A 25,048-nucleotide genomic window follows, 5' to 3' on the forward strand; every position below is an offset into this window, starting at 1 on the left:
TTTTCATAACGGTGTTACATCATCAGTTACACAGCAGTCACGTAGAAATGACCGTAGGAGGGTGAAAAAAAAATCATCTCTCTTAGGGCGCGCGAAAAACAAACATGTATGACTCTTGTACATTTTATTTACAGGTGTGTTGTTCCTGCCGGTGAAGGTTCCAGCTCACACGAAGTCTGTGCGGGATCCATCCATGACCCGTTTGTGTGCAATCTCTCTTCATGTGCTGCCCGCGTGGAAATCGTCAAACTGGTGAGCACGCGCTTAGTGTGCGTGTAGTGGCAAGCATTAAGGAATAACATGTTTGCCTTTAGTAAGATTGCGTACGGCTAATGATATCTGATTGCATTTATATATAGTTTATTCAGCAAGCAAGAACAGTGTAAATAGAACCACGTATGAAAATAATGTAAATTAATCATGTCTGTACTTTTCAGATGACAGCGGAGATAGGTGTGCGTGACACGCAGTGTTGTTCTGTGGTTTTGAATTTCTCTCAGTTACCACAATGTCAAGGTAGCCCCATTTCGATTGGTACAAAATGCGAAAGCATGCATATACTAAAAAACTCAAGGTAGTCATAAACAGTTAAACTTGTGCCCTTCCTTGCAGTGCATTCTGTAGCGGTTTTCTTGAGTATAAAAAGACTGTAGTAATTATTTCTGTGCATCAGTTTGGGAAATCTGCCATCAAGAACCTTTAGCTATATAGAAACAGTGTTTTGATACTAATGATTGGTTTTGCAGTCAGCGTATTTTACATTTGTACGTAAAACTAGACTATATTTTAACACAATGTCTAGCTCGTTGGGAGATTTCAGTGCAGAGCATTGATTAGTGTGCAGGTGATGGTGTGCATCTTATGCAGATGTGGCAGACCACCCTCACCATAGGGTCTCATGTGCTCTGGAGCCAGGATACCAGATTCATGTTTGGTCACCTCCCAGCTGGTCTGGTTACCCAGCTGGGTGGCCATACCGGGCTCCTGAGGTGTCTGCAAAGGCCATGGTACAGCATGATCAAGAGTACTCTGCGAAGGTCACCACAGCTTGCATTGTGCAACCCAACATATTCATCCACAATCAGCTGCAGGACCATGACACCACTGGCAAGTGGTGATAATAGCAGGAGCACCAACATCTACAACAAGGAGGAGGACACAGCACCATTTGGATTCTGCCTGACAGACCGGAAGTGCATGATCAGCAGCTGCGTTCGGGAATTGCACTCACTGCCACGGTTTTCACGTGTAGCTATGCCACAAGTAATCAGTGTACATTTGCTCTGCTTCAAGTTTGATGGCATACTGCTAGGAAGCTGGTGAAGTCTTCATCATTTTGGTGTTCTTCATTAAACTGCACCATATTGGTGGTATGCATGACAGTAGAAATCAGTTTTGTCTGGTGCTGCAGTTTTTTGTGTCAGGAAGTGTCCCAAGTGCTTTCAACCTACCGTCTGCGAACTTGCTGAGTGCGTGCTTCAACACATGCTTTGGTGATTGTGAAGAAGTGCTTTCCTTCATGTGGTGCCTCCCTATGTGTTCTGCTTGTACACAACGCACATTCTATTTGGGGCTTAAGTTCAGTGAAAGACAGGAAGCCACCAAAATGTTTTCCTTCTAGCACCAGGGTGTTCACTGCACATGCTTTCACCAGTGTTTTTCTGTTTGCTTTGGTGTTTGTTGAGAGCTAGCAGTCCACAACATCCTCAAAATACAGCATGGTCGCTGTGTCTCTAGTCATTTACAACATCTGTTCTTCAGTGTGCAACATGCCTTGTGTGGCACTGTTTGTGTGATAAGATCGCAACATGCTTTGTCTCATGGCATCTGGTTGCCTCTGTGTGCTTGCTTTCGACTGCCTGTTCTGCTTGTAGTTATACAGCAGTGAACTATTTTTCCTGAAGGAAAAGTCACGTAATTGTTTCATGGTCATTTTCCCAGATGAAAATGCAAGGTCTGGCCAGCGTCTTCACACGTGTACCCATTCCCATCTTCTAGCTCAAATTTGTACCCGTGACGAAAACCTAGAAATTGTATATTAATTCAGTTGAAGGTAAATGGAGGCATAAATTATGCAGCTGGACGTAATTTGTGTTTCAATAATAAAGCTCCAAATGGCATTTTGTAGCTGGAAGGGCATGATCCGGTTCAATAATTCAACTGGAAATGGATCATAATAGTCGTAGTAGTAGTAGTAGTAAACTTTGTTGATCTTTCTGGGTTACTCAGGCGGTCTTCCCAGGTTTGGGATCTTTTTCTCTTTCCAGGATTTGCGGTCTGTGTTCTTTTTCTGTGCTGGGCCATCAACCTTGAATGCATGCATTGGAAGATCACTGCCCACCTGTCCTCCCAGTGAAACTCTGTTAGATCCCATTTTCATTGACATGTTCCCTTGCGTTTTGCTTCATGCAAATTGGGGATGCTGTTTGGTCATTTTATGAAAAATCCTAGACAACCTGCTCACCCCCTGAACCCTTAGTGTGACTGGACCATATCAGTGTACGTGCTGCCGTTTTTCTGTTTAGCAAAGGCGACTGCTGGCTACTTAAGTTTGCAAACTAGGAAACACTAATGTGCATGTACACCACTGTCAAATGGTTATGAAAGACGAGTCTGTCCCAAAAAAATTCTTATGTTTGTAGACGAGACATATTCGTCAATGTGTATTGTTGCACTAAGTAATGATTCGCAGTTAGGCTGCATAATGAATTCTAGGATGTATGAAGTTCAGTGATGGAAATAAATTAATTTGCCAATAATGGCTTCCACAAACTTTTCACTCTGCATGTAAAAGACACCTCACTTTTTTTAAGCAAATTGCAACACCTAAGAGGCAATGCAACTTGTCTCGCTCCCCAAAAATGTAGGGGCACAATTAAGCTCAGCATTCATGGGTATCACACAACAGTGTTTATGGCTCCCTGCAGCGGTTTCTCTTCACACACACAGTCACTGTTCTTCATTCGTGTTCACACATTTATCAGAGTTGCCTCAACACAGGTTCCCAATTCTTGTCTTTGAACTCTTCCACACTGCAGGTCACCTACGTTATGGTATTGTAATTAGTTTCTCACTAATTGGCACATCTCTAGTTCATTATAGTAATTACATTGCTAGGCTTCAAATTAAGCCAACAGCACCCACACATCACTCCCCCCCCCCTTTGTACCTCAGCAGTCAATGTGCCTACACGGTCTAGTTGGTAGCGTGCCTGGCTGGCGATCCAGGGGTCAAGGCAGACAGAAATTTAGTAATTTTCTGTATGTAAAATCTATTATTTTATAAAGTGAAGTAGTTTCAGACGTGTGCTGACGTTTGATTCATATTACAAATCCTCTTTTCAGTGACTTTCACTGCAGACATCCACGTGTGAAGCTTGTCTTTTGACGCAATGCCGGCTGGATAAACACCATTTGTCGGGCTAGTTGGTTGCGATCCATATGTATCAGCAGCGCGAAGAAGGTAAAGAGCGCTGAACTTCCAACTTTTATTTGAGCAAAAATTGAACCCGCACTTTTATACACATACCAGGTAAAATCCCACCAGGGGGTAATCAAGGCGTTCTATCGAATTGGGACCAACACGATGTCCAGGACACGATGTCCAGGACCAACACGATGTCTTTACCTTCTTCTCCTTCTTCTTCCTGTGTGGTGTTCGCGCTGCTGATACATACGGCTGGATAACACTGGGTTTTCTGCTGAATGGCAGCCTCTCTCCGTGACAGTGGTGTGTGCAGGCTTTCTGTACCTTTCTTTTCTGGTTGCACATGGCACCCAATAACTTTTTAGCACTAATTGCGATGCCATCACATACCATACAGCACTAATGATATTACTTGGTGGTAGTGAGAAAAAAAAAATATTCTTACAGTGTGAAGAAAGAATAGCAGCCTGTTTCCACCTGACTTGGTTTGGTTTCATACTTCTGCTAGAACTTAAAGAGAAATTAGCTAGCGAAGCTGTACAAGACGGTAATTTTTCAGGGGGCTTAAATTTTATGCACAGGCACTTGCAATGACTCCAATTTCATCAACATTTTGCAACCTGTTCTATCATTATATTGGTGATGAATAGCTTCTATTCATTAATTTAACACTCTCCTCGTGGAAACTCTGAGTCCAACTTGCTTGACATTTTTTCAAGCTGCCTTAATCATGCTAAAAAAAAAAACAATATACCCTCCATGCGCACACACAACTAGGTATTTCAAGTGTTCTATTTTTTTTTCATGCAGTGGAGTGTAATACATACATAGAAGGGAGAAATCTCCAACCTGTCACTTATGCTCAAGCACCAGAGCGGATTTTAAATGCACATATCAGGCTTGCCCAAACAAACCGAAACCTCCTTTCCAAGGGATGGAATCACAGGAGCGATGGGAGGCTGCTCTGTGCATTGCATCATGGTCTAGGCCTTGAAGGTCGCCGCAGCCAAACAGTGCCTGGTCACCTAGAGTGGCCTGAGGGCTGTCGCCAACCTGTTCAACACCCCTTCAGCCACCCTCAGCTGATCCACTGAAGTGGGACTAATAAAGTTATTGCCAACCAAGGGCTCCTTCCTGCCAATGCATTTCACCACAGTAATTTTGAACTGCTTCATTGAACAAATAATCTCTTTGTTCTCAGTACAGGTAGGCCCTTTGTTATTGGAATGTGGTAATCTACTTTTGCAGAGCAACTTCGATTGGTCCTCAGTGTCCTTTCAGACATTTGCCGACATTTCAGCACCTACATCTGGTACTGTGCGATGTCAGTGCACGTTAAAGAACCCCAGGTGGTCGAAATTTCCGGAGCCCTCCACTACGGCGTCTTTCATAGCCTTAGTCGCTTTGGGACGTTAAACCCCATCAACCAACCAACCAACCTACATCTGGTATGGTGCCCTTCACTGAACTGTAGATGTCGTATTTTGAGTGTACATAGAGGGTTGTCTACTTTAGTTCACAGTAAGGGAAAGTACTTTGAGAGTGAACGCATTTCATTGAGCATTACTCTCCTGTAGTGCACAATAGTGGCATCACAGGGTCTTTATTGCATCAGCGTATGGTGTAAATGTGTCCTAGCGGCATTGTGATCCACCACTCAAAGAGAACCAACAATGGCCCTGATATGTATGTGGTCAGGAGTTTGCACAGAGGGAAAGTCATGCACTTGCACATCAGGCTAGAAACATGACTGAGGCCTCTTGTAGATTGCTCGTGGAGTGCACAGGCTTGCCAAAACCAATCCACATTATCCAGTGTTATGCTGCATTAACGGACCTTTTGCCAGAATACCACTGCTTGTCTGTGATGCTGCCTCCCTCAAATACTGTGGGCCTTGTTAGCCTTGCATTTCATGCCCCCTTTGTGTGTTATCTTGCTGCTGTGCATGCTTGTGCTTTTCTTGTTGTGTTGCTGTTCTTCCTTCTTAACTCACCATTGTTTTTATTCTCCTTCAGCTCCTTTACCTGACACCGAGGCATGTTCAGGCTTAATATGACATGTGCACTAGATAATACGCGTGTATGTGCATCCTATGATAATAACTTGCATGCACGTTAAAGAACCCCAGGTGGCCGAAATTTCTGGAGCCCTCCACTACGGCGTCCCTCACAGCCTGAGTTGCTTTGGGGCATTAAACCCCAATAAACCAAACCAATAACTTGCATGAAGCAAATAAAGCAAGTGTCTTGCACACTGCATTAGCTGTTTGTAATGTGGCATATCACCCTCCACTTTCACTATCCTCTTCTATATTCGTCCCACTCCCCAATGTTGAGTAGCATATGTGAAGATATCTTTTTCCAGCCGACTTCACCTCTCTTGACATCACACGTTGACCTCTTACAAGGAATTTTGCTGCATTGAAAGGAGCTGCCTGGTGCTGCTGTAGATGCATTACTGTTGTCCTACAGCAAAGGAATTGTAGGGATGGGCATGACAAATTTTGTTTCACCTCTCACATTTTGGTGCGTACTTGCATCACACAAGTGGTGTAGCTGCCTATATGCCCTTGGTAAGTGCTGTGTGCTCATTGTTAGACAGAATTAAAGAGATTGAGGGCCTTTTCAAATATTGAAATTAAATAGCATTATTGAGAGCCTTTTTTTATTTGAATGGAATAATGTACCTGCCACTCTACGCCATGCATTCGTGAGGTGCTTTTATATACAGTACGTGAAGTCTGCTTGCAGGCAGACTTAGTTAATGTTCACAAAGCAAAAGATGAGTTCCATGTCCTATTCAGATTAAGTGAAACGCCAACACTGTGAAATACATGCTTCTGTTGACAGTGGACTTTTAGCTGTGTCTGTTTTTCTTTAAGTACTGGCGGGAAACAATATCTCCCTATTTTGCTTTCGCATTTGACGCTTTTGATAATAAGAAGTACGCGCTCATAGCGTTGCACTTGACGCGATTCGCAGTCGCGTTTCGTGCGCGGCCGCTTGCAAACGTAACCAAGGGTAGCGTTAAGTTCTAGGCATCGATCCGGCTAGCGTAACTTAAAGATGGCCGCCAGTTTTGTACCAATGTTGCCAGACTGCGTGCGTCCGAAAGTGCAGACGAGTTTGACGCCCACAGTGTTGCTCTCAGCGACCGCCCGGCGTCCACACCCCCCCCCCCCTTCCTCCTCGCCCCTTTCCTCCTCATATACCGTGTTGGAGACTACGTAATGGGCGCGCCCGCTCTCCCCGTTCCCTTTTAGATACCCCGTCGGGCGCGCTAGCTCCCCCCGTCCCCTTTGAGATATCGTGTTGTACGCTACGTAATGGGCGCGTCCGACTCACGGCCATGTCCGGCTGGCGTTGCATAATTCTAGAACGCTTCCAACCGCCTTGGGAGCTCAGAATTGTGGGCTCAACTGCTCTGCCACGGCTGAAACACTGCCTTTTCGCGGCCAGTATAGTCGGCATGCATACGTGTCCGGCTGGCGTTGCATAATTCTAGAACGCTTCCAAGCGCCTTGGGAGCTCAGAATTTTGGGCTCAACTGCTCTGCCACGACTGAAACACTGCCTTTTCGCGGCCAGTATAGTCGGCATGCATACGTGTCCGGCTGGCGTTGCATAATTCTAGAACGCTTCCAAGCGCCTTGGGAGCTCAGAATTTTGGGCTCAACTGCTCTGCCACGACTGAAACATTGCCTTTTCGCGGCCAGTATAGTCGGCATGCATATGTGTCCGGCTGGCGTTGCATAATTCTTGAACGCTTCCGACCGCCTTGGGAGCTCAGAATTTCGGCTCAACTGCTCTGCCACGATTGAAACATTGCCTAGAAGAGTTGTTTTGTACGCCAGTTGGTCATACATATTTCAAGAAATGCTTCGGCGCGGCAGACAAGGACAAAACGTAGAAAAAACACCACGGTACGCCATGGCGTACCGTGGTGTTTTTTCTACGTTTTGTCAAGTGGCCTACAAAAAACTCTTCTAAGCTATATTTCTTCTACTGTAGGCTCTTTTATGTGTTCTCTTTGGCGCCCTGTGGTGTGTTTTCTACGTTTTGTCCTTGTCTCCCGCGCCGAAGCATTTCTTGAAATATGTATGACCAACTGGCCTACAAAACAACCTTTCTAGGCAATGTTTCAATCGTGGCAGAGCAGTTGAGCCGAAATTGTGAGCTCCCAAGGCGGTCGGAAGCGTTCTAGAATTATGCAACGCCAGCCGGACACGTATGCATGCCGACTATACTGGCCGCGAAAAGGCAATGTTTCAGTCTTGGCAGAGCAGTTGAGCCCAAAATTCTGAGCTCCCAAGGCGCTTGGAAGCGTTCTAGAATTATGCAACGCCAGCCGGACACGTGTGCACGCCGACTATATTGGCCGCGAATAGGCAGTGTTTCAGTCGTGGCAAAGCAGTTGAGCCCAAAACTCTGAGCTCCAGAGGCGGTCGGAAGCGTTGTAGAATTATGCAACGCCAGCCGGACACGTGTGCACGCCGACTATACTGGCCGCGAATAGGCAGTGTTTCAGTCGTGGCAAAGCAGTTGAGCCGAAATTCTGAGCTCCAGAGGCGGTCGGAAGCGTTGTAGAATTATGCAACGCCAGCCGGACACGTATGCATGCCGACTATACTGGCCGCGAAAAGGCAAGTGTTTCAGTCGTGGCAGAGCAGTTGAGCCCAAAATTCTGAGCTCCCAAGGCGGTCGGAAGCGTTCTAGAATTATGCAACGCCAGCCTGACATGGCCGTGAGTCGGACGCGCCCATTACGTAGCGTACAACACGATATCTCAAAGGGGACGGGGGGAGCTAGCGCGCCCGACGGGGTATCTAAAAGGGAACGGGAGCGGGCGCGCCCATTACGTAGTCTCCAACACGGTATATGAGGAGGAAGGGGGCGAGGAGGAAGTGGGGGGGGGGGGACGACGCGCGGTCGCTGAGAGCAACACTGTGGTCGTCAAACTCGTCTGCCCTTTCGGACGCACGCAGTCTGGCAACATTGGAACTGAACTGGCGGCCATCTTTAAGTTACGCTAGCCGGATCGGTGCCAAGTTTATGCACCTGTAGAAGTGACACGGTGAGGTAAAGCTTTCCAACGCCACTGACGCGTTGAGGTTACGATCGAGAGCCAGCCGTTTCTCCGCCAATTCCTCTCCCCGTGACGCTGATCGCATCTCACAAGTACGGAGACGCGACACGCTGCGCGATGGCTTCGGGCAATAAACGGTCGCTCTTATTTCCGTGACGACCGGCCACAGGGTCTTTAGCGTCGCATTCAGAACCATCACTCAGCTAATGTGTGCGGCGAGTACGCCGAGACCGCCGCCGCAACGCATTTCACCGTCCATCTCTACGGCGCTACTGTGCTAACTCGCAAAAGGCGGGCACATGGCATGGAATTATACTGGAATGTTAGATTTTTTTTCTGAATATGTGTGCATAAAGAAGTCTCTCAATTAAAAAAAAACCTCAGTTGTGAGTAGCGCTGTGTCCTCTTGTTTTAATGTGTCCGCGTCTCGAAGTTAGAGCCTGTATTTTTTCAAAACGACCAACTTTAGTTCCTGATCTAACTCCTTGGCTTGTTTGTTTAGAATGTGGAATACCTAATTAGGGGATCTTAAAAAATATTGAGCATAATGGACGTACCATGCGCGAAGTGCCGCTTTTGACAATGCCCTAGGCGTACCTTGGCAATCAATTCATGCATAACCATTGCGAATTCCCTATTTAGGTATGCCTAGTTTGTTAACAATGTATATTTGAAAACTAAATTAACGGAATGGAATCTGTTCTAGAGGCGAACTTTGGATAAATCTGTAGCCACCATGATACAGATAATACAGGCCCGTTTACTTCCTTTTTGTTTAAATAAATCGCCAAGAATCGTTTAAAAAATATGCCCAAGCTAATGGGGTCATTTCTTAATACACTGTTCTACTCCTGTTTCTAGCACGAAGTCTAACCCCACTAACCCCACCAAAAACCGAGCTTTAAAAAATTTATCCGCTTTGTGCGCATGCCGAGATATCTGAACAAAGTTTTTCTTGCCAAATATTTAATGCCGAACTCACATTGAGGCGTTCGGAATTTCTTGTTAATGAAGATAGGAGAAAAATATGAAGGGTGCTTGCCCCTGTGCTTGCGCGTAGTAATTGAAAGACTGCTAAAAGCGCTGCGGTGAACGGCTGCCGAATAATTTCGACCACATGAGATTCCACAACTCTTACTGAGGCCCCAGAGCGCACCATTGCTTTTTTTCTTGCACTCACCAAAAGGCAGGCGCTACGGCTGTGAGTAGACTCTTAGTTTTTCGCGGTTGGCACTAAAGCACCGAGTCCATTGTGCTGAAGTGGTGGTTATAGTTATAAAGAATAAAAGTGAAATAGGAAGGTACAGCGCGTTGTGGATACGCACGCTTCGTGGCAAATTAGATTAGGCAGCGTGTCTAACTGCCGAACCGATAACGGCAGCATAAAGAATTGTGCTTACTTTGTGACGAAAGAAAATGGGCGATGACGCGGGTATCGTTTTTCCGAGTTTTTTTTTTTTACCTACCGTTCTGAAGTTTTTAAACAAACTGCAGTTATTAAAGGTGTTCGTAATTATTTCGCGCTGCTCACAGGATCCGAGCGCCGCTGTAACGTATCCTAGCACTTTAATGTGCCTTCTGGCCGCGGACGAAAGCTCACAAAGCACGCGCATTTACAACAATTTTTTACTTTTTGGTTACGTCTTACTTAAGTTTCTTACCCTTATTAATTTTCAGTTGCTTGCATCTGGTCAACGCAATTTCCAGAACAATGCCCGCATAGGCGCTCCCATCGTTGCGCAGCGGGAGGGCTACGAGTCACGAAGCAGAACTTGTTTGGGCGGCCGTTTGAAGAAACAAGACACCAATGAGCTAGTGTACGGGCGCCTGTGCACCTACGCGAGAGTCATTGTCACCAAGCATGAGCGTTATCAGCAATAGAGCAGTTGCCAAGGTGGAGTGCAATATCCTACTGCTTTTACGTAGAACGAAAACACCTTGCCTGGCAGAAAAAAACACGAGCTCAGCTGTCATAGCGGACAAACCACACGAAGGGATCGTGGCGGCGTACTGTCGCCGTTTTCTTCAGGATGATTCATCTAAATTCGGCACAGAGAAATATCATCCTAGCCAAGTCGTAAATGGTGTTTTTCCTCTTACATCTGTCATCACAAGAGCTTCCTGAGGGAGTGGAAAGGCGTCATCTTTTAGCGGGAACGACGACAAAGATAAAGATGAAACCAAAACAAGACGTCTTTTTTTCACGTCACATCGCCTGTTATTCCGACATGCTTACAGTGTTCTGGCATCGTTTCTTGGCCTGCCAAGATTTTCATAGACGTACCGAACGCGCCCTATGTTTGCCCTACATTGTACATAGGTTGATGATGATCAGCTAACGTATGGCCACGGGTATCCAAGCAGCAGTGATTCAAACGTGTTTATGCTGCAAATATGACGACGTAAATTCTTCTGGTGCCGGGGGCCATTGCCGCACAGTTGCCTCTCCAGACACTCATCGATCGGAGACCTCAGCGCTTGCCCATGTGCAAGACCAGCCTCTCGTGCCATTCTTTTGCTTAGACTTCCGCACCCACCGCTGCCAAGCGCACATTGCGACAAGGGCATCAGCGCGAATGGCGAGCAGGTAACCTCTCCTTAGACCGCTTAGGTCATGCGTAAGGCAAAGATAGCGCAGACAGTTGCACAAGAATGTCCTGTGGGCCCCTTTTATGAAAGCACTCCGCCGTAGGTACGCGCTCCTAGCAGATAAGATAACCAGTGAAGGAAGCAATCTTTCCAGCGATAAGGGATGGGAAGAAACAACGAGTCCCAGTCTCTAGCTCTTGGCTTTCTCGCAGGACTCGTCGCGCCTTCAAGCTTACAACATAAGAGCTTCAGGGTACTCACATTCGGTCTGAAAACGCACCTTGGCTGTTCCAGGTAGGTGTGCGCTATTAATTTTGGCATGCTGCTCGTCTCGGTCTCGCGATTAGGACAAAGGGGTGCTAAGTTAGTTATAAAGGGACAGGTTAAGCGGTTCGCTGCATGGCTTCTGATTAGTTAGTTATATGACAGGAGAAACTCGCTGGAAGGCTCTCTACAGGCCCACTTTACTACATGTCCTCCACTTAATTTTATATCAGTGTCGAAGAGTAGCTACTATCATTAGCAGTGGGGGATGACATACAAGCACTGGCACCTTGATGAATTCTTACAGCGGAGCGGCTATCAGTGTGCACAGTAAAATAATTCGAAGGCCCATGTCGCTATCTCGTGAAGGCGTCTGCGGTTGTGGTTGGTTGTGCTAGATTTCCCACATTTTCGGTACTTACACCACTTGTCGCGAATATTAGCATTTTGTCTATGGTGGTAAGATGTTATATGTTGGATGAAGGTGACATATCCTGGTTGAAATGCGACGCATGTGTTTTCTGTGTTCTTAATAGTAATGTGCTAGCACTGATGCAGTGTAGGTAGGTTTGTACTCTCGCGTGTTTCGTGCTGAAAGAGGGGGATATAAATTCACCTTAAAATTTCATGCCCGGGCTTTTGCAGTCCCTCTAACGTAGCCCGCCAGGTTTCTCATAAATGTGCCGACTCAGTTGCGGAAGTAACAGCTGTTAGATTTGGTTTATTGGCGGGGCTAGCCAGCTACTTCTGGAAAGCCTTTGTAAGTAGCGGGTTTTATTCGTCCCTTGCAGGCGCCCTACCTTAGCATTGCTGTATTGAATGGCTTGTTCCGTAATGGGGTCAGTATCGCTTTGCAGTGCATGATTGTAAGCTCACAGTGCATTTGGTCTCACCATTCTTGCAGTGTGTTTATTGTACCGTCATAAGTACTAGAGTTTGGCTACGGCCTAATTAATGTCCCTGTACACCGTGAAGTAAGATGGGGAACTCTGGGAAAGATCTTCAGGAAATATTTGGAACTGTTTACGATCATTTTTCTTCTACTTTTTTACTTGTTCGCAATGATTGTGCTGAGTGTAGCATGCGGGCAAGAGAATCGAAGACCCCTTCGGTTCCCTGCATGCCTTGATGGCCTAATACCCACAGGATGTTTGCGTACACAGCGGTGTGATATGATTACACCAGTGATTGCAGCAGCGGAGGGAGCACGTTGTCTGAAAACTGGTTTTATAAACACTACCTGTCCGTCAAAGAAATTCAGTCTGCTAGTGCGCAGGGAACGCGATGTCCTCTGCGGTGTCTAAATAGTATTGGCCTCTGCTGCAGAGGCTACTGCTTCTCACAGGGTGGAGGTGGTGTGCGTATGGATTGTGATCTCCATACATAGGCGATCAAGGTGGCGGCATCCATTTGCGTAGTTTTTATCGGCTTCCGACATTCCGCTGCTCTTGGTGGAAACGTTAACATGGTCTTGCGAGAGGAAGCGTTGTGACACCGGCCATCTTTATTGCTGTGTTGACATGTAAACCGATGGTGAACCGGATGGCGCGGAGTTGCTGTTTTGAAGAGTAATTCTTAGGTGCTGTGGTGCTGATCTAGTATTTGTCGGCCACATCGCGCTTCCCGAAGCTGTTGGGTCTCAACGCGGCGACGAAAACTGGTCCTTTCAAACAATGCTCGTTTTTTCAGTTGATATCAGTCTGCTACTTCATATTATTCTTGCTCCCGCCTTATACACTTGCACGCAAGCTTCAATAAATAAAATGAAATAATAATGACTAATTTGTACTACGTAGACCTAATAAATAAATGAGGGAAAAGACAGAGACGGCCTGAGAAAGTGCCTACTCGTCACGTTGGGCCCAGGATTTCAACCACGTGTGTACCATTTAAGGTTGTGGTTAGGCCTGTGTAGTCGGGTGAACATGTGTCCATATAACTCATCAGTTTGCCTGTGTGCGCATCTCACTTGCTCGTTTTGTAATAGTATCAGAAGTGCGCTGAGAACTTCCATGTTCAAGTTTCAAAGAATAATTGTGCCCTTAATGTGTAGCCAAATGGTTTGGTTTGGTTTGGTTTGTGGGGTTTAACGTCCCAAAGCGACTGAGGCTATGAGAGACGCCGTAGTGAAGGGCTCCGGAAATTTCGACCACCTGGGGTTCTTTAACGTGCACTGACATCGCACAGTACACGGGCCTCTAGAATTTCTCCTCCAAAGAAATTCCAGCCGCCGCGGCCGGGATCGAACCCGCGTCTTTCGGGTCAGCAGCCGAGCACCATAACCGCTGAGCCACCGCGGCGGCTGTAGCCAAATGATTAGTCTGTTTCGTCCCACACGCTTTCGATGGCGGGAAGCATTGCAAACTTGCGAGCAGAGTGGTTGACCTTGGTTGGAATAGAGTTTAGATAAATCGCGCACCACCCCTTCCTGGTTGCTTGGGCAGTCGTTTCACCATGACACGTTGACTGCAGTTCCATAACATAAAAAAAACAGCTTACCCGAACGCAGGCTCTCGTGACTGTTCAGTTGGTTCAAGTTGCCTTCATTTTTCTTGTTTGCAACTTTCGGGTGCTTGACATTTTCGAGGAGATTCTTCGATCCTCGATTTTCATGACGGAATTGTGGGAGGAACATGAGCGTTGCTGGAACTGCTTTTCTGAATGGTCAGCACAGATTTAGTATTCATTGCTATCATGAAGTATAAACATAAGCTACTGTAGTACTCGTCTGTGCATTCTATACATTTGTCTACTTCCGAAGAACAGCCCTGAGGACATCCGCTGTCTTTGTACTCTCAGCTCGATTTATTTTATTTTCTCAAAAAAAAAGAAGCTTTTGTATTAAGCCGTCCTTGTTAGGTCATGGGTTATGGCCTTTACGGGCTCCATGCAAGGTGCCGAATTCAAACCAGTGGTGGCGGTCGAATTTCTATCCAGGGAAAATGCAAAAACCCGAGCGTATTTCAATACGCTGCAAGTTAAGGGAACTCAAGTTGTCGAAATTAGTCATAAGATGCCCACTATACTGCACCACATAGTCCCCAGTGTTCCTTTGCTACGCAAAAGCCTATCAATCTATTGTTTTTCGTGATGAAAAAAAAGAAACGCGGACATGTTGGTAACTCATGAAGGCAGTCGCCTGTTATTCCACACTACGGCAGCGGCTTTGCTCAAACGGCACGTGAACAGATATGAAGTCCCTTGCTTTTACGGTGCGTCAAGCTGTAGGAGAACCCGAGGGGAGAATTGTCGTTGGTGGCGAGAGAGAAGACCGGCTGAAAAGGCGGTGAGAGGGCAACCAGCGATGGAGGAGGGGAAGCCCGGGTTTTTTGCCGAGGGGGCGGAAGTATGCCGGCGCTGTTTATCGAGCGTGGCACTCGGGGCTGCGGTGGTCTGTCGGGGAGCGGGGCTCCGTGGTCGGCTGCTGCCGTCGGGCAGCGTGCTGAGAGGCGCCACGCTGGGTAGGGTCTGGACCTTTTCTTCGTACTAAGGTGAGCTGGTTTTTTCACGCTAAGGTGGCAGGGTATCGATGCTATAAGTTTGGTTCAAGGAAACCCAAATATTGCAGCCAGACAATGAAAAACGGTTAATGCGAGCTGTGTGTACTACACCAAGCTCTAGGGCGTTGGCCTAGAAGTCTTACACCCAAAATGGTGAGCGCGTTAGTGCGCAGCAGACGAGTACGGCCAACTATGAACACTGCGTAACCCTGTGCTCCCGGGAAAGGAAAATGCGTAAATACAGTTTTGAGCTTCGAGCCTTTTCTCGTTACTTTCCCCAGATTTCAGGAAACGAAAGTTTTGTAATGTGCTTTAAAACACAATTAACACGTAATGATCATTAAGTTAGAATAGCTGATCCTGCAAAGTAGTCGTGGTTAGCACTTTAACCTCGTTTTGAAGACGGTTCTGAAATGACTCACTCCCACTGCTGTAATATACTTTTTCGAGGCCAAGCAGAAACTATAGACGTTTGTAGTTAGAGCGTCGTACATGATGCGTTGCGCCTTAAAGGGTTTACAATGTCCATAATCGCGTTATGTAATAGCAACTTTTTGTCTTCGTAGCTCGCGGTCGATGGAACGCTATGCGCACGCTGTAACGGTGCATGATTGGCCGGCACATTTGCAAAATTAATGAGCGCGGCCAAACCCCAAAACATTCTTATGGGGAGGCAGTCTCATCAGCTCAGGCCCTAGTTTGCTGGTGGCATCTTCAAGAGGGCTAATAATTCCAAAGCCATGAAACTTGCCAGATTGATTACAGCCCGTTCTTGAACGCTGCTAAGCAATACTTAGAGTCCATGGCATTCATTTCTTTCTCAGTTCAGCACGCCGCATTTCCCCTAAATATATCACTTAAATAAGTACTTCAATTCTTTCATTTGTTTTGTCCCCAAGGACCTTAAAGGGTGCCTACGTACAACGGATTGATCGGAAGAGTACTGATAAAGCCACCGGTGTAATGTGGCAGCTGCTATTTTTAGGTGTCGTGAAATTATTTGTTGAAGGTCACGTTTGCCGCACTCTCATACTGACTGAAGTGTCAGGGTACAATGCATATTGCAGCGTCTCTTCATATTCGTAACCATTACCTGCTTCGCACAGCAAGTGTACTCTGCAAACTAGAAACGACAGCGTGAACGCGAAGCGAGGATTCAGAGCTAGTGCACATCATATCTGCGCGCGCTGCAAATAAGCGGCTGGCGCGGCGTTTTGTCAGGGCTGTTGATGTCAGAGCTTTTATTTCATCCGTACTGAAATGCGTCACAGCTCTGCACGCTAGAAGCTAAGGTATTCATTTCCAACTCGCATCTGACCGCTGTGCCGTTCCCGTGGATGCCTAGTACCTGGGAGTCGCATTGTAGCTCTCCGTAAGAATGGGAGTACTTGAAAGATCATTTTATAAAAAACTGCAATTCACTATAGCGCATTTACTTACTTTTTCAAGCTTTCACAATTTATCATCTAAAATATTCAACATTCTAGCCGTTTCGCTACGCCAGCACATGCCCACGAAGAGAAAAATAGGTCACATTTTGGCTGCATAGTTGTTGTTATTACTTTCTGTACTCTTCTGAAGTTTTTCTATATAGTTGAGCCCATCTCTGGAATGCAATTTAGTTTTTATTGTGTTTATTTGAGGTGCTTAAAACAAGGAAGTTGGCGGAGCACTGTCAAGGCAGAGTAAAGCAGGAACATTTGACGGAAAAGCCCACGGGAAATACAAGTCTACCTCTATCCCTTCTTTCTTTGAAATCAAGCGTTAATTTTTCCGCTGCTGCCGTAGGATGAATTATATCTTCAAACAGAAGTCTTGCACAAAACTTGTTCTGCAGAATTTTTCGATAGGCCAGCGCTGTAGTCATTTTTCACTGCATAATAGCACCAAATAACATGAGCCTTTAGGCAGTACGATACAAGCTATTCCGCACCGTATTGCATACGTTTTCTTTTGTGGGGGCGTTCCAACCGACAAACATTCTATTCTTCCAGCACAAAGCACTGCAAGTATCGATGAGCAGTCAAAAATACGAACTCGCCAGCGCGCTTTCCGTTGCCCTTTTCAGAAAATTATTTCCGCACCTAACTCTATCACTATGCGAAGTTAGTCATGGGCGCATTGCTAATTTTGTTCATTGAATATTAACTCAAATGAACCTAAATCTAAAAGCCTGCGAAAATATTTCTACATTCTGTCTGAATAAAGAGTAGTTGAAGATGCCTTTCAGGATGAACCTTGGTGATTTAGGCGTTACAGCCGCAATTCAAACGTGTTTTCGGACAAATTTCATCGGTGTATGTTTTTGTAAAGGACTTACAGGTGATTAAAAATAGCTCTGCCCTCTTTTCGCGACTTTCATCATACTGACACTTCATAGCAGATCGGGCTGCGCTAGTGTGTGAATAGTATAACGCGGTCAACGAGGGTGGAAGTACGGGCGAGTTGGTTTTTGGCAGCCCCAGCCCTAAGAGAACAATGCGCTGTGCCAAGAAGTGACCGCCGTGCAATTCCAGTCCGACAACGACGACGAGCGCTATACGAGCGCCTCGGTAAAGCCACCCCCGCGGAGCACAAACCCGCTTGGCAATCAGCTTTATCTAAGCCCTCTGCTCAACTTCAACCAAGAACGCAATGTTTAACCAGGCATTTGCAGCCTTCACTGCAACAAGGGTGTCATAAAACTCGCACTCGGGCACCCCGACTGTGGCGGCGGATAACACGTCTCGGAGAGAAAACGGACTTCGGCCTCTCATGGCAAGTGCCCACACGCTAAAGTTTAATTTTGCTTCATAAAGAGGTCTGATGTTAGCGCAATAACAAGCAAAATATGCACGAAATATCTTTGTTCACGGTGCTGTTTTAAGTTTTCTTTTTTTTTAGCTAGGTTTTTGAGAGAATAAGCTTGTAAAGCTATCACATGTCCATCGCAGTTCTGTATGTGTGTTTTTGTGTTAACCCTAAAAGGAATTTTGTGCAGATTTGTGTACATTCTTTTTGTATGAAGTGCAACACTTAACACCGGTTTCTTGGTCGCATATGAATCTTGAACCTTATTATTGTAACCGCACAATTTTTGTGCGCCATGTAGCCAGCTCTGAATACATTTCCAAAAACGTTCACTTCGTCGCACTTGGTTCTGCACTAGCATTAGGAATAATTCTACTCCTTTATTTTATGCTTATGGCGCTTTGGGTGGCTTGAAATTATAGTTATTTGATTGCAGAGTAGTCTGATCGCATATTCGACGAATGGCACTGAATAACAGAGAGCGTTAGTCTTTGACGACCTCAACTTGTGCGTCTCTACAAATGAGTGTCAAATTAAAGCGTGTTTCTCGCCAGTGCGCATCCAGTGACGCTCAGCAGTGCGTATGTGTATTCGCGAATCATGACGGGTTTTGTGTACAATACTTTCTTGCCCTTTTTATTTTTAAACAATGGCATGCTGAACCCCCCCCCCCCCAAAAAAAAAAGAAAAACAAAATTCATTATCTACCTGATCGAGGACCACCTCTTCACGTTCAACCACGAGTAAAGGGGAACGAATTAACGAAACGCGATTATTGTGGCAAATTGTTCCAAAATTCAACTTCAGGCAAAATGAAACCTTTTGATGTTTGTAAAGCGACTTGGTCGCTTTGCACGCGTACCAAATCACGCGTACATAACTACACCGATAATTTCACAGGGCACCTGAAAGACCAGTGTGCCTGGCGAAGCTTACAGAGCGAAGCCTAGAGTATAAGGGTAAGCCTAAAGACATAAGCTCAAAGCGGAACTGAGTACAAGTAGCCAACTCTGGAAATCGGAAGAAAATTTGTGTAAGCATACGCAGAGTAGCAGGGCAGGCTGCACTGGTTTAGAAACGTGAGGTCATCTAAATTTTAGGCACACAGGTGGGTTTTGGATAAATTAGTATGAATATAAGAGGTAGGTACCCTCTTGTTTTGTTAGCAGAATAGATTCGAGAGTTAGAAAGGTGTACTTGAGTGCGGGAGCAAAGCATCTGCAGTGATAAGGTGGGGAAACTTACTGGAATAGAGTAGAACTGAGAGGCTGAAACCCTAATGAAACAATGCTGAGAGACGCCTCCATTTCGCTATGTGCTCAATTCTGGTCTTCGTGATGACAATGTTTAGCATGAGAGTGAATAACTTGCATTTAGTGATCCTCACCACATCCCGTTCCGCGCAACATCACCCAAGCGACGTGATCGCTTTGCAAACACCAACCGCAACCACCACACCCCAACAGCACACCAGTCCTCGTGCAGCTTTAGCAGTCTATAATGTCCGTGATATTCCAGAGATGGCCGGCTTTGGATAGAACAAGAGAAGGTGCCAGTACCTTCACTATAATCATAAATTACAATTCATTCTATGTTTCCCTGATTGTTGCTCGTTTCTTGCAGATTAAGAAGGCACAGCGAAGGCTGCTGCAAGCAAAGACAGAATTTGGGCCCGCGATGTGCACGTTCGAGGTGACGGTGCGGGATTTCCCCGCCCTTAAGGACCGCACACCTATCCTCCTCGGTCAGAGTCCGCCCGAGGGTTCGCGGTGCCTGCGCTGCGGGGATCTCACTGGGCTCGCATGGCGCGCCGTATGCGGCCACTGCTTCTGCAACGACTGCAAGGACACCCTGTCACGGGCGCACGTGCTAACCTGCCCGGTCCACTTCGTGAAGACGCCAAGGGCCATGGTGAGCTTGCCACAACTGCCAGCATATCAATCCCGCACCTACGCACGACAACAGCTTTGAATTTCAACCATTGGCGGCCACCTAAAGTTCGTATCAAAGCTGATATCAGCGCTTGACTTTAGAATGCGGACTAATGATAGCAGAATGATATCAGCGTTCAGACCACGGTTGGATGATGTTGGGTGGAAGGGGATATTGTCAGGATCATTGAGTACAAGTTATTGACTCTCATGCTAAACAATGTCATCATGAAGACCAGAATTGAGCCCATAGGTGTCGGTCAGCATTGTTTCATTAGGGTTTCAGCCTCTTAGGGCTACTCTATTCCAGCAAGTTTCACCACCTTATCTCTGAGAATGCATTACTTTCAAATTCAAGTACACCCTTCTCACTCTGGAATCTATTCTGCTAACATAACAAGAGGGTACGTACCTCTTATATTACTACATATTTATGAAAAGCCCACCTGTTTGCTGCCGATTTACATGACCTCACGTTTCTAAACCTATGCACCTTGCCTTGTTTCTCTGCATATGCTTCCACAAATTTTCTTCCGATATCCAGCGCTGGCTACTTGTCTTCTGTCTCGTTTAGAGCATATCTCTTAGGCTTTAGGCTTCGCACTTTAGGCTTCTCTGCGGGCACTGCTCTTGCAGGCGAAATTATCAGTGTAGTTATGTGTGCGTGATTTTTTCACGAATGTATCTGTCTTTAATTCAGCATCCTCATCTGGATTACCCCTTCAGCTAGATTACCGTGTTGAAATAAGCAACATAAATGCTCATTAAAGGTATATTTACTGTCAACCGTAGGAAAATGAGTTACCCGTGTATACGGCTGAGCCTGGATGGGTGAGAAAATGAAGAAGGAGATAGCCATGATAGAATGCGTGCCACTAGAAACTTCGACAACAACAGGAGCGCGGACTTCGGTGAGGGTCCCATGCCTACTCAGCGCTCAAACTGTGTGTGCATGGTGACAAAATACGGCACAGCGTCGTATATTTTCCGCATTGAGGTACCCCAAGCCTAGCATCGATTACTCTGCAATTTTTAACGCGAATGCTTTACTAGTTCCATTACGAGAAAAGCCGGCGGCATGTATGTGAGTGTGTCTGCGTGCTCGGGGATGGAGCAGAAAATCCCAGTGATGGCAAGAAAACTAGTGTGACGTCACAAAGAGGTCATTCGGCGCACACAGCAGGCCGAGCACCGCCACTTCAGACAATCCTTTACATGTCGTTCATATGTGTGTGTGTGTGTGTGTGTGTGTGTGTGTGTGTGTGTGTGTGTGTGTGTGTGTGTGTGTGTGTGTGTGTGTGTGTGTGTGTGTGTGTGTGTGTGTGTGTGTGTGTGTGTGTGTGTGTGTGTGTGTGTGTGTGTGTGTGTGTGTGTGTGTGTGTGTGTGTGTGTGTGTGTGTGTGTGTGTGTGTGTGTGTGTGTGTGTGTGTGTGTGTGTGTGTGTGTGTATATATATATATACAGCCGCAACTGGCCGACTTCCATGTGGCGCCAGTTTTCCCGACATTGATAACAAAATTGCGGCTCAACCGTTTGTAGTACAGCGCTGCGGGTGGTATCATGCGATTTCTCGTTGCATATAGGTCACAGGTTCTAATCATTTTAAAGGTAGCTTGCGAAGGGATTCGAACCTACGACATTAACACCCTGAATTGTATGCCTTCCCAGACTTTCGTATCAATTTATGACGCATCTGTTCGTCTTACAGCGTTCCGGGTAGTGCCATTCGCGCGCGTGTGTGTGAGGTTGGTGTCATATATAAACTCATAGAAAAGGACTTTTATGCACCTACAAACATTAAGCGCAAATAATGCACCCAGGGGCAGTCAGGCTTCCGCTTGCCCACACGTAAGCAGACTTAGTGTCTGTGTCGAATTTTTTCGTCCAGAAGCGAATATTCAAATGATTTACTCGGCTAAATAAAAGGAATGCGTAACTTTTGTAAAAGAAACTAACACCATGCATTCGTCACTATCGGCGTATGTTCTTTCAGTAATACTTAAAAACTGGTAGAGGTAGGCGTGATCGAAGGAGCTGTTTCTTGCTGTGATGAAAGTGCAATAACTATACTGTTTACTACATCCTCCTGCGAAAGACGAGTGCTGGTTGAAACCCGTCTCACGCGAGCAAAAACTAAATGCAAATGACTTTCAAGTCATAGAATAAGTGATGCCATTCCTTCGGCAGTCGGGCGTTTCTTGTACGCTAGCCGCTGACTCTCACGTCAAAAAAAAAAAAGTCAGGTGCACTTTCTCTAAAATGCGCAGAGGCGAAAGCTTTTTCCGCACCACTTTGACCGGCTCTGCGGCACTGGTGACGTCACCACTGGATGACGTTGCACAATTAATGACTAATTGCGAAATAATGAGAAATTACTAATCAATGGCTAATTGCTGATTAATGACTAAATAATATTTAACTCCTAATTGATTCGACTTCAGGACTGGAACGCGACAGCGTGTTGTAGCGCTGCCAGGGAGTCCACAGAATTCCACCACACGTTCAGCGCTATGCCTTGCACTTTGAAAGCAACGCTTTTCGAGGAAAGAAAATGGCGAAGTAATTGTCGGTCACCTCGGTGGAAACCCGAACCGCACCTTAAAGGAAGGGAGGAAGTAGGAACGAAACAAAGGGAAAGAGGGGCCGTAATGAAGAAAATGAAAATTGTATTTGAGGAAAGGAAACTACGCAGTAACTGCCTCAGATATCTCGGTGGACACGCGCCATCCATTCGTAGAAGAAGGGAGGAAGTGGGAGTGAAAGGAGAGGGGCCGTAATGAAGAAAATGAGAATTGTATTTGACGAAAGGAAATTACGCTGTGAGTGCCTCACATATCCCTCGGGGATTGGATGTAACGCGGTACGGACGGACGGGAGTATGAGGTATTAAAGCCTTTAGCCTTAATAATGCGGCCCGGTACGCAAACGTTCAGGGTAATTTTTTTCTTTCTCCAGTTAACTTTCATAAGGTCTACAAAAAATGGGCCGTTACTTTCAATGAAAAACTTTTGAAAAATTCTCTCCGTTTATTACTTTTCGTCCGTTGCGTTATGAGGAATAGCATGTAGTGAGATTGCGGTATCATACCTATGCGGGGTGCTCATGTCAGGTGACTTTATTCGTTTATTCTCCAGCTCAAGCGCACTGACCACGGATTTCAAGAGACCAAGCAGTGCTCTGCCGGCTGCGCCTGGAACGGCTGCACTGAGTCTGGAAGTGTCGAATACATTCTGGTAAACATTTTGGGAACGTCTGTCAAATCTAAAAGTCGGCACAAAACAAGCTGCCACTATTGCGTTGTATTTTATCTTGGCACTAAGCACACCTAATACTGTTCTATTTTTTCTTGCACAGAAACACTGCGAGAACTGTCCGAAGAGACCCCGCTTGCGAAGAAATTACTCATGGCAGTCTTTTGAAGGTGAAATGGAGGTAAAAATCACTGACAGGAACGTTAACACTTATTTGCGTAACGACATATACTTGTTTTTCGTCCACATTACCAGCTTATCATGGTTTTACTGCTGCAGGTGATGTGTGTTTCCTTTCCATAACATTACGGGGTGCGCACCTTGTCAATGTTCCGCTCTAATAGTTCATCCACTAACATTAGTATTTACGTGCAGGACAACCTCCACAGTGGGCTGGTGAAGATAATTAAACCACACTCTCCTCTGTCGCCGAAAGCTGGGGTACGTTCCAGCATCTAAAATTGTCCAAACTTTCATCGAAGGAACAGTTAAATGTGCCTCTTCGTCGAATGTATCGGGAGAAGGAAAAAGATCCTATAGGCAAAGCTAGCTTCCTCTTTTTGTGGTTCGCGGAAATCGATTTCTAACGTTTCTTTTTCTTCATTACGCAGATGACTCATACCTTGGAATTCCCTGTGCTCCACGAAACTTCCGGATTATAGTCCTAAAAGGAACCTGAGTTTGACACCTTTCATTCAGGAGTACGAACTGGAACTTTCCATGTTCGTGCTGAATATCGCTAGATGCCAGTTTTAGCTGTAACTGCTACTCATGAGGTACCTATATTTTCAGGCCTGAAACAGACAAGCCTCAAGAGAGACATCCAGGGTCTCAAAGCATATCGTTGCCAGTGTTGCTAATAGCTTCTGGCAAGTTTATTGGATGGCGTCATATATTATTGAGGGTGCTAATTTTGCTGTTCAAGACTTAATGCTTTGCTCGAGTTTTCCGATTTGTGAATTGAGTTGGCCGGTTAACATCGCCAATATTTCTTTTTTTACTTGCACCTCATCGTGACAACCACTTTTTGAAGCCCATTACATGCCACCAGAACTCTTTTCCGGTATCTATTTTTTAGGACCTGTAAAATCAGGGCACACGCTATCTCTCATTGTGATAAATATTCATTGTCTTTCATGGCATTTAGCTTTCATAGACGCCTTCATTTTGTGGTCTATGAGTCCTTATGTGTTCTGCAAGATTTGTTTTTTTTTTTCAATAAATGTGAATGTCACAGGACAAAAAACATGTTCGCCCTTTGGTGCGCGTGTCTGTGGGTTCGTATGCATGACTTCTAGTTTAAAAGGATTATCGTTTTCTTAAATGTCGCCTAATCATTTCTTCTCTCTTCATTCCTACTGGCTGCCATCTCGACATTACAGTGAAACACAACATAGACCTGCAAAACTTCTAGCCACGTCAAGGAACTGAGCCACTTGAACAAGAGCTTGGTACCGCAATGATGTAATTCATCCACTTTCAATGTAGGCTGACGAAACTGACAACCACACTTCGAGCATAGAAATGCTGTGGTAGGAGTGTAAAAAGGAAGAGAAACTAAGGGTACTGGCCCGTGTCGCAGAGTATAACAGGGAGACTTTTGATGCATTGTACGCATAACGTGCCGGCTTTGTTTTAGCTCAGTAATTCATCCCCGGCAATGCGTGTGCTAAATCTGTTATTGCTAGTTTTTCTCTGCGAAGGAAGAAGAAAAGGCTCCGATATTCTTATTAACTTTTTTTCTTCGAAAGTAGTTTTACTTTGTAATTTTATGCACATACCCTTTCTTTTATTTAACGGAAATTTTACAGAAACAGCTGTATAGCGTATCTTTTTCCGTGGTAAACGGCACCAACTAAGCCATTGTGTTTGAGTAAACACAAACTGTAGCCTCTAATCAGCTGACCAGACAAGAAGCTCCAAGGGAAAGGGGAGAGAGAGGGACACAACAGCCAGCCCGGGTGTCCGCCCAGTGCAGGTAGACCAGAAGACGGGATTTAAAGTGGCAGAGGTAAGGCGTTAATTATGTCCGCGAAATGCGTGAGATGCATAACATTTCTCGCAAGCGCGACTTCAGGGAGTAGTGGATAGCGCGGTAGGCATGTAGCCTACTGATCCAAGAAAAAGGCATGCCGAAGAGCCCAGCCTCAAGGTTAGCCATAGCTACAGCTCAACAGGCCTGCTCGAAGGCAGCGGGGACTGAAGATTGAGAT

At 45.8% G+C, this 25,048-nt stretch overlaps 2 protein-coding genes across 5 annotated transcripts in view; one reads left to right on the forward strand and one right to left on the reverse strand.

The window, feature by feature from the left end:
- LOC149344140 (arylsulfatase B-like) overlaps positions 1-25,048 on the reverse strand; it is a 189,073-nt gene that overhangs the window by 96,744 nt on the left and 67,281 nt on the right. The gene's annotated exons all lie outside the window — the stretch shown is intronic.
- Positions 11,296-24,083, forward strand: LOC149344141 (uncharacterized). Of its 3 annotated transcripts, none has more exons than XM_089546163.1 (6): positions 11,296-11,393; positions 19,277-19,564; positions 22,719-22,817; positions 22,939-23,016; positions 23,211-23,276; positions 23,447-24,083. In XM_089546163.1, the coding sequence occupies exons 2-6, from the start codon at positions 19,331-19,333 to the stop codon at positions 23,495-23,497; spliced, it is 528 nt and encodes a 175-aa protein (XP_089402289.1). In that variant the 5' UTR covers positions 11,296-11,393; positions 19,277-19,330; the 3' UTR covers positions 23,498-24,083. The 3 variants fall into 3 exon arrangements, with proteins under 3 accessions (XP_089402289.1, XP_089402288.1, XP_089402290.1); XM_089546162.1 differs by lacking the exon at positions 11,296-11,393 and adding an exon at positions 14,706-14,854; XM_089546164.1 differs by lacking the exons at positions 11,296-11,393; positions 23,211-23,276 and adding an exon at positions 14,706-14,854.

This window comes from Amblyomma mixtum, chromosome 5 (assembly GCF_055824585.1).
Source record: "Amblyomma mixtum isolate Tamu chromosome 5, ASM5582458v1, whole genome shotgun sequence".
Lineage (NCBI taxonomy): Eukaryota > Metazoa > Arthropoda > Arachnida > Ixodida > Ixodidae > Amblyomma > Amblyomma mixtum.

Coding starts and splice junctions, on each gene's coding strand:
- LOC149344141 (XM_089546163.1), top strand. CDS start 19,331: ATGTGCACGTTCGAGGTGACGGTGCGGGATTTCCCCGCCCTTAAGGAC. Junction 19,565..22,718: donor TGAAGACGCCAAGGGCCATG/GTGAGCTTGCCA, acceptor TTTATTCTCCAG/CTCAAGCGCACTGACCACGG. Junction 23,277..23,446: donor CTCTGTCGCCGAAAGCTGGG/GTACGTTCCAGC, acceptor TTCATTACGCAG/ATGACTCATACCTTGGAATT.